At 55.6% G+C, this 9,327-nt stretch overlaps 1 protein-coding gene across 2 annotated transcripts; it reads left to right on the top strand.

Moving 5' to 3' along the window:
• The first annotated feature begins 652 nt into the window (after positions 1 to 652).
• Sox7 (SRY-box transcription factor 7) lies at positions 653 to 7,233 on the top strand. 2 transcript variants are annotated; one of them, XM_070016782.1, is made up of 2 exons: positions 653 to 942; positions 4,737 to 7,233. In XM_070016782.1, the coding sequence occupies exons 1-2, from the start codon at positions 717 to 719 to the stop codon at positions 5,633 to 5,635; spliced, it is 1,125 nt and encodes a 374-aa protein (XP_069872883.1). In that variant the 5' UTR covers positions 653 to 716; the 3' UTR covers positions 5,636 to 7,233. The 2 variants fall into 2 exon arrangements, with proteins under 2 accessions (XP_069872883.1, XP_069872884.1); XM_070016783.1 differs by lacking the exon at positions 653 to 942 and adding an exon at positions 2,383 to 2,530.
• Positions 7,234 to 9,327: the final 2,094 nt, after the last annotated feature.

Raw genomic sequence — 9,327 nt, 5'->3', positions numbered from 1 at the left:
GGCCGTGAACTCCCAGCCCAAGGCCCCTCTGTCTGGGTGGCGTGGACGCCTGTCAAGGTCAGGGGAAAGGGGAGGGAACGAATTCCTGGAGAGACCGCGCTCCCGACGCGGACCGGACCGGGCTGGGACAAGGGGGGCACCTGGTGGCACCAGGGAAAGACCCGCGTCCCTGAGCTCAGGGTGCCGGCGGGGCCCAGAGGCCTGCGGGGCGGTGCCAGGGCCCCGGCAGGTGCAGACCCCAGCCCCGCCCAGGCCCGCCTCGGGGCTCCTATGGCTGGGCAAGGTGGGGGCTGCCGGAGCCGTTCCCCGCTGCGGTGCTGGGGTTCGGATCTCTTTGCCGGGGAGGCCGGCCGAGCCGGGCCCGCGAGGGTTCGTACGTCCTCCTCTCACGGAACGGGGAGGGCGGCGGCTCGGCCGCACCTGCAGCTCGGAGGCGCGGGCCGGCGCGAACTCCGGAGGCGGAGGGGCGGGCCGGGGGCGGGCGCGGGGCGAGGCCCGGCCCCCTTGCCGCCGGTCGGCACGGGGCCGGGGACTGGGCGGGGGCCTTCGCGGAGACGGGGAGGGGCGGCGTGTCCCCGTGAGCCATTGGAGGGCGCGGGCGCCCGTAGCTGATAAATCAGGGCAGGGCCGCGGCGCGGGCCAAGTGGACGCCCCAACCCGAGCGAGGGCTCGGTGCGCACCAGCCCCACCAGGCGAAGCCAGGCGACCCCCGTGCCATGGCCTCGATCATGGGAGCCTATCCTTGGCCCGAGGGACTCGAGTGTCCTCCTCTGGAAGCCGAGCTGTCGCCGCCGTCCGCCCCGAGGCCCTCGGGGGACAAGGGGCCCGAGAGCCGAATCCGGCGGCCCATGAACGCCTTCATGGTGTGGGCCAAGGACGAGAGGAAGCGGCTGGCGGTGCAGAACCCGGACCTGCACAACGCCGAGCTCAGCAAGATGCTGGGTGAGTGAGCGCGCCCGAGGGCGGGCGGCCGGGCAGAGCCGGCGAGCGCGCGGGGCGTGGGCCAGGCGGGCGCAGAGCGGGGGCGCGGGGCGCGGACTCGAACTCGAGCGGGGCGGCCGGCCCGAGGGGATCGAAGGGAAAGCGCGGCCCCTTCCCGACCCCGGCTCGGGGCGGAGGCCCTTGGGGCCGCCGGGGCCGGACGGGGACGTGGAGCCCCGCGCCGCCCTGGCGGGGAAGCGGGAAGAGCCGCGGGCGCCCGCAGCGTGCGACGGAGACCAGAGGAAGACTGTGGCCCCGGAACGGTTTCGGACATAAGCCCCGCGCCGCCGCGGATCCTGCTCCCGCTCGATGACGCTTGTCCGAGAACCGGGGCAGATTGCTGGGTGGCGAGGCGCAGGCCCGAGCCGGAGCCGAGCTTGTGCCCGCCGGCACGGGGACGGAGACAGGGCCAGGGACAGGCCGGCACGGGGCCGGGGCCGGGAACAGGAACAGGCCAGCACGGGGCCGGGAACGGGGCCCGGGACAGGGACAGGCCGGCACGGGGTTAGGACACCTCTGGAAAACCCGAGGTTTTGCCGGGATTTCTCCTCCCGTTCCCGTCCCGCCTTTGCCCACAGCGTTGCCCTTCCGTGGGCTTCCTGTCAGTATTGTTCGTTTTCGCCCACGGGGCTCCGCAGGCGCCTTCCCCTGCCTTCGTGCAGGCCTGGAGGGAAGGCCCGGCCCGGCCCGCAGGCCGAGCCCCCACCCCCCACCCCGGCCTGCAGCCCAGCCTCGGGGCTTGCGCTTCCCACGATGTATTTGTGGCCTGTGCGGTCCTGGGCCCCGCTGTACAAAAGGGTAAAATGTGTATTTGTATGGTGTTGATGGAGCCAATAATATTTTTTTTCTTTGGCCTAAAGGTTCCTATTTTTCTTTACATGTTAGAAAACCTTAAGAAACATTTTTGGGTGAATCCAGAATTTTCTTTTTCTTCCTGGGCTGCAGGAAGCCACCACGGCTGGGGCAGAAAGTCCTCCTGTGATCTCATTCCTATTGTAGGTGCAGGTGTGTGTGTGTCGGGGGACTGAAAGCTGAGAGTCTCATCCCCCCAGAATCCAGACTGCCCATCAGGGAAAGGGCAGACACAGAGACTTAGGGGACAAAGACCTCCTGCCCGTTGAGCCTTCTCGGAGAATTGCCTAGAGCTGCAAGACAGAGCACTGTTCACAGAACAGAAAGTGGTAGATTCCTTCCACAGACCCTGGCACTGAGGAAAAAGAACCTGAGCAGTGCGGGGTCAAACATGGACGCTTGGCACCTGTTAACCTGCGGCAGCAGACAGCTCCTTCATGGTGCGGTCTTTCTTCCCCATCTGTGGAGGAAGAGCTGGATGTGGGAGTTCAACTATTTTCACTATGAGCTCTGTAAACCTGGACACCGAAACTCACCCCTGATGGCTGTCATATTTTAGTACATTATGAATGAGAAAGTGTGTCAAGACAACAAAACATTTGGATACATTTATTTTATATTACTGTATTTTACAGTAATCCAGGTGCCCTTAGAAACTACAGCTTGATTTGATGTTCAGCCACAGTCAGCATGTACGGTAAGCCTGGATCACGAACATCTTGCCAACAAGCCAAGCACCCATGTTTAGCCCTGAATATGGGATTTGTAACACTCTCCAAGTTACCTTTTTAAATGAAAGCCAGTTACAGTACTTAACTTCACAGACTCGTTCTGAACTTTCACGAAAGTGGCAGAACATCTTTAATATTTTCCATTCACCAGCCCTTACCTAGCTTCCTTCCTTCCTTCCTTCCTTTTTGTTTCCGTCTTTCTTTTTCTTTCTTCCTTCCTTCCTTCCTTCCTTCTTTTTTGTTTCCGTCTTTCTTTTTCTTTTCTTTTGCCATCACTGGATCTTGAATTCAGGACCTTAGCGCTGTCCCTTAGCCTTTTCACTCAAGGCTGGAACTCTCCCACTCGGAGCCAAGCTCCACTCCCACTTTTTGGTGGTTAGGTGGAGATAAAGAGACTCGTGACCTGACCCATGCAGTCAGCTGTTGTGGGTACGTGGGCCCCACACCACAGCAGAGTGTGCCCCATGGAGGACATGGTCCCTTCCTTACAGGGCTTGACCAGAGACCTTGTCCTCTTGGCGGGTGGGCCTCAAATTTCAGGATCCATTAGAGTCCAGGTGGGGGAGGAATCACATTAAATATGCCCACCCAAAGAGGTAACGATGCAAGGGGTCCAGGCATGACCCTTGGAGCACATTGGACCCCAGGGGTGTGCTGTGTATGTTAACAATGGAAGAGAGATGGCAGGGTGACCCGCAAAATGACAGGGAAAGAACAGCTAATAGAAAATCAAGTCCAAGCATTATCTCAGCACCAGCAGGTTACAAGTGGGGAATGCTTCATTTTGTACGATTTTATGAGCATGTGGAGTTTGTTACACTATTTTTATACAAGCACATAATGTAGTTTGATCCTCATATTTGCCCCCAATCTCTGCTTTTATCCCCCTCCCACCCCAATTAGTAAATATTTTACTTTCAGATTTTTTGATACAAGGTCTTGTTATGTAGTCCAGATAGCCTCTTGTCCTGTGTTGTGGGATTACAGGTATGCGCTACCATCTCCTGCTAGCGGCTGCTTCTTAAAGAGAGCTTTGAATTGAGTAACAGTACAATCTCCTTAGTCTATTGAATTAAAATATTATTTAATGTATTTAGTCTCTGAGGGAAGCAGGGTCCTTGAGAGCTGAGGGATTTGCTCACGAGTAGAGTCCATGGCTGAATGGGTGTTCTACCACCACCAAAGGGTCCCAAGTAGACTGCAGGAAGTGATAGCTCATGAATGCATGTACAGGTGTGCATAAATGTGCGCATCTATACACGTGTGTGCATATATGTTCATATATGTGTATTGAACACATATGGTATCATTTTGGCCACACTCAGACCTTTATATAACAAAACACTATTTGACTTTCAAAGGTGAGAAGTGGTCATATTTTCCACCTAAGCAAGATCCTGTGATTTCCCTGAGTTTATGAAACTAACCACTGAGCCTAGTCCCTCACATAGAGCTGTGGGATTTGTCACCAGTGAATATGATGGTACCGCTTCCTGAGAGGTGGGGAATTTTGATTAAAATTCATGATTGAATAGAATTGACTCTGGAAAGGTAAAAAGTCCTCATCGATGTTGTGGTTGTTCTATTTTTCCCTGTACCGATACAAGTCAGGTGGACTTTCCTGTGTGAATCTCACACTGAGCCATTCCATCTCCTGGATTGTAAGCACACTTTGTTGTTTACTTTTATTTTTTTGTGCCAGACCTAGGGCTTGAACTCAGGATGTGCGCACTGTCCCTGAGCTCTTCTGCTCAAGGCTAGTACTACCACTTGAGCCACAGCTCCACTTCCAGCTCTTTTAGTAGTTCATTGGAGATAAGAGTGCCATAGACTTTCCTACCCAGACTGGCTTCAAACTGTCATCCTATCTCAGCCTCAGAAGGAGCTGGGATTATAGGCATGAGCTTTGGGGTCTGCATGTTGTGCAGAGTGGCTCTGCGGGCTGCAGGCAGGAGGGGTCAGCGGGGCTTCACTCTGGGTGCAGTTGGGGAGAGGACTTTGGGGGAGGATGGGATCCTGGCGGCATTCTTTGTGATGATGAGAGGGAGACTTGGGCCGGTGTGGAGGAGACCAGGCGAGCGCATTGCTGGACAGCGCCAGGCCCCATCACGGGCGTTGGCCATGCGGGCAGTGTGGATGCTGAGCGTGATCTTCTCTGGCTTGTGTGAACAGGAAAGTCGTGGAAGGCACTGACACTGTCGCAGAAGCGGCCGTACGTGGACGAGGCCGAGCGGCTGCGCCTGCAGCACATGCAGGACTACCCCAACTACAAGTACCGGCCTCGCAGGAAGAAGCAGGCCAAACGCCTGTGCAAGCGCGTGGACGCCGGCTTCCTCCTGAGCTCCCTCGCCAGAGACCAGAATGTCCTGCCCGGCAAGAGCCCCGGCAGCGGGGGGCCCCTGGGGGAGAAGGAGGACCGGGGTGAGTACTCCCCGGGCGCCGCTCTGCCCGGCCTCAGGGGTTGCTACCAAGAGGGCCCGGCCGGAGGAGGCGGGGCCCCCGGCAGCGCGGACATCTACCCCTACGGGCTGCCCACGCCCCCTGAGATGTCGCCGCTGGACGCGCTGGAGCCCGAGCAGACCTTCTTTTCCTCCCCTTGCCAGGAGGAGCTCGCCCACCCTCGCCGCATGCCCGCCTTGTCCGGGTCTCCCTACCCCCCGGAGTTCGCCTCCAGCCCCCTCCCGTGCAGCCACCCCCTGGGCCCCCTGGCCATGATGGCCACCGCGCCCGGATGCCCCCCATCTCCTGCCTACTACCCTCCCGCCCCCTACCACCCGCTCCACCCCAACCTCCAGGCCCCCCTGGGCCAGCTGTCCCCGCCCCCTGAGCACCCTGGCTTCGACGCCCTGGACCAGCTGAGCCAGGTAGAACTGCTGGGAGACATGGATCGAAATGAGTTTGACCAGTACTTGAACACTCCTGGCCACCCCGACCCGGCCATGGCGCAGGGGTCCCTCAGCGGGCATGCACCACTCGCCCAGGGGACTCCCTCAGGTCCCACAGAGACCAGCCTCATCTCTGTCCTGGCCGACGCAACAGCCACATACTACAACAGCTACAGCGTGTCATAGAGTCGGGGCGTGGGCAGGCCCCGCCGCTCCCCGCGCAAGGGCAGAGCAGAGACGGTGAAATGTCACCACTGCCCTCCTGCCCCTGGGAGGTGGTGGGGGCCTTGGACCCATGGCCCCAGAGCCTTCATGCTAAAGCTGGGACGGGCTCTGCTGATCCAGCAACGCCCTTCTGTTGCGCCCTACACCGAGGAGCGTGGCCGGCACTGAAACCTTTGTCTTTGATGTAGCCACACCGGATCTCTGGGTCTCTGGATGAGAGGAGCTGCCCTTGGGGGAGGGGTGGAGGTGGGAGGGCGAGATCAAGTCGAGTTTGTCAACCACATGTGCTCCCCAGGAAAGTGACAGCCAAGCCGCCCCTGCTCGGAGGTTCTGAGTGAGAGTCCTCCCAGGGGTGGCAAAGGAAGGTGTCCTGAATGAGCTGGGTGAGAACTTCATCTCACCGGCCGGCAGCCTGCTGAGAATTCCACGTGCACAGCTTTGTGCTCTCTGCATTTCCTTCCACCGTGAATCTAGATGTCTAAAAAGAGTCCTCCAAAACAAAAAATAAAACTTACTTATCCCGACCTAGGGAATTTACCGGTAGGGGGTTAACTTCATCGATGAAAGTGAATTTTTTTTTAAATACATCTTTGGTTTTCTTATTTTCCTATTTTTAATCATCCTTAAGTAGTTGTACAAAGGGGTTCCAAATGTCAGTTTGTGAGTCCAAACATGTATCTTTAGATATATTCTTATTCCCCACACTTCAAGAGAATTTATGGCCTGAGAGACACACACTCGCACATCTGGCCAGCCCAACTCGGATCTATAGTCTCCTCATCCTGGCCCAGCCCCCAGTGACCCAGAAGAGCCAGGAGCCTGAAAGGACTCTGCCCCAGAGCAACACCACTTTCTTCTCATCTAATTCTGTCCCTTTTTTTGAGCAAAACTACAGCATGTATCCCCGTGTGGATGCAGGAAGAACTTCCTTCCCGGCTGGCTAGGCTCCTGACTGCTGAAGTTCCTCTCTTTCATTTTCCTTGTTTTTCAAATCTGCCCTTGAATTTGGTTCTCAGTTCAGAGGCCCCAAGCATGATTCTTCTGGCTGGGAGGGAAATCTGTTTTCCTCTGGAGCCAGCAGCTCCTTCGGGCACTCCTCGGCTGACACATCGGAACAGTTTCCCTGCTGCACGGTCCCCAGGCTGCTGCCCGAACAGATATGCACTGTGACTCAGAAGAAAAGATCCTCTGCCCCTCTACCCTCCCTCAAGCTTGTATGAAATGTGTGTTTTATATATTCTCCTAGTATTTTCACCTTACGTTTTGTATTCTTGACGGATCTTTCTTTCCTTCCACCAAGTCTTGTAAACGCGCTTATGAGGTATGCCTAATCTTTATGTTATTACTGTGTATGCTATTTGGTAATAAATAGTAAGTGGTTGATGATATGACTGGCTGGTGTCCAGTTCAGAACATGTATTAATAATCTTGCAAGGCAGTATCACAGACACTAAGCTATAAACTGGTCCATTTGTCAGAACTGTATATGCTTGGAACAGTTGTGGATATTGATTTGTCAAAAATATTTAATTTAAATAAAATTTTTTTTTGTACTGTGACCATTCATTCCATCATCTGAGGGTGTTGCAAAACAAAAACATTTTCAAGCTAGACACGGATGTTATTCCCATGGTTACCCGTAGAATGTAGTCTTCAAATTGTTTCTTACAGAGATGTTTTTGTTTTGGAAAAGTTCTTGGTTTGTGAGTTATGCCAGAGAGATAAACCCTAGTTTTGCACATTGGATTCAGTATCATTATTAATGTTGAAAAAAAAAAGCAACCATAAAGAGTGGTGTTCTGGAAACATCTTTACACTTCTGAAGGACCAGGAGCCTGGCACAGGCTGGCTGGAGATAGAATAACAGCTTGTTGGCCCTCTTCTCTGTGCCTGATGGCTCCCATAGCAAAGCGTCCTGGCTCTGAGAAGGAGGGAGGCTCACTGTGGAGAAGGCACAGCGCATGGCGTGCTCACCGGAGCCTGGGACATCTGAGCGGCTCGGATGATGCTCCCAGCCAAAGATTACTCAGTCCCACGCAGGCCACCTCTGTCTGGCCCCTCTCCACAGTGAAGCAGTTGTGACTTGTTTGAGTCAAGGAGTGGGTCTTGGGAGCGCCCAATGGGCCTCTGTTCATCCTTCCATTTTATCCTAAGCTCCAGACTGGACTTTATAGGACTGTGTAAGTGCAGGGAGCATCACAGGAAGTTTTATGGGCCGTTTCTCATCCACCGCCACCACAGGAGGCGCCCGGCATCCTTCCACCCAGCCCACTGCACAGCCGGGGACCCCAGGCTGGGACGGGAGCTGGCTCAGGGTGGCCGGGGACCCCAGGCTGGGACGGGAGCTGGCTCAGGGTGGCCGTGTGCACGGGGAAGCTGGGTTCTGGCACCCATCAGCCGTGTTTGTTGGCAGTGTTTGAGCCAAACAGTCCCACAGCTGGAGGCATGGGGCTTTCCCCCCTCCCAGCATTTTACCATGGCATGAAATCATCCACTGTTCCATTGATGCCAGGCTCAGCCAGGGAGGAGGGAGAGCTGGAAGATGGTAGTGTGGGTTTGGAGGAGGTGAAGGTCTTGCTGCTCAGAGCCTCCACTGCAGCGGGCCGAGGGGGCAGAGCGGGGGGGGGGGCTGCCCCGAATGCAGGACTGGAAGGGTCTGTCCAGGATGTGTCCCTTGACATTGCCAAGTGGGTGTGTCTCATTCCAGGACACACGGGCGGAGGGGCGGGGCTGTGGGGGTAGGACAGCCTTGTCTCTGCCTGAAGGAGGGCAGAAGGCAGGCAGGAGGGTGCTCAGCAACAGCCTGGCTCTCTCAGGATCCCCACTGTTTGCAGGCCCAGGGCACTGTCCCACGGCAGCGCCTAGTCCCATTTCCTGCCAGACAGATGTTCCCACGTCACTCAACTGCCGATCCCTCCCCCTCGGCAGGCAGCCTGCCAGCCGTGGGCCCCAGGGCAGGTCCCCTCACCTGGGGCTGACAAGCTGCCTGCTGTGGCCCGCACCTGTGCATGGTTTGGAGCAGCCGGATCCTATGTCCCTGTTTTATAAACTGTGTCCTTTCAGAGTGCCCCTTCCCAATTGTACAACCCTGGGCCTGCCACACTCCCTGTATCCGCACGGGAGGGCCCCCGTGGCTGACCTTCTTCATTCCAGAAGCTTCCCATACTCCCTCCCCCAATGTATCTTACTACAAGGAAGCCTGCTGGCTTCTGAAAACACTCCGTATTTCCCCACGGAGACCCTCACGACTATCGACCTTCCTTCTTGCCTTCTTTCTCTATCCATTGTCCCACCTCTACACACATCTATCTATCCAACTTTCTTGGTTGGTCTGTCATCTATTTATCATCTTATAAATCTCAATAAAGACATTCTTTGTAGAATGTTTAGAAAACATAACATCACAAAGAAAATAATGTCAGTGCATCGGTCACAATTTGGAGACATTTTGCTGATTCTTTGACGTGTATCCGTGCTAGACATACATTTACATTTTATCCATTAATATTAAACAAAAATCTCCTGTGTCACTGAACTTTAATTTGTTTCTACAAAGGCTATTATCTCTCTATGGGAAAAATTCTGAAAAAGAGAAATGACCCAGTTGACACGATGTCGACACAGCTTCCTGTGTGGAGTTCCCGCGTGGCTGT

The sequence above is a fragment of the Dipodomys merriami genome, unplaced genomic scaffold, assembly GCF_024711535.1.
Source record: "Dipodomys merriami isolate MVZ:Mamm:240054 unplaced genomic scaffold, mDipMer1.0.p SCAF_12, whole genome shotgun sequence".
NCBI classification, from domain to species: Eukaryota; Metazoa; Chordata; class Mammalia; order Rodentia; family Heteromyidae; genus Dipodomys; species Dipodomys merriami.
The sequence above is the reverse complement of the archived record's forward strand: the minus strand, read 5'-3'. Positions and strand labels throughout refer to the sequence as shown.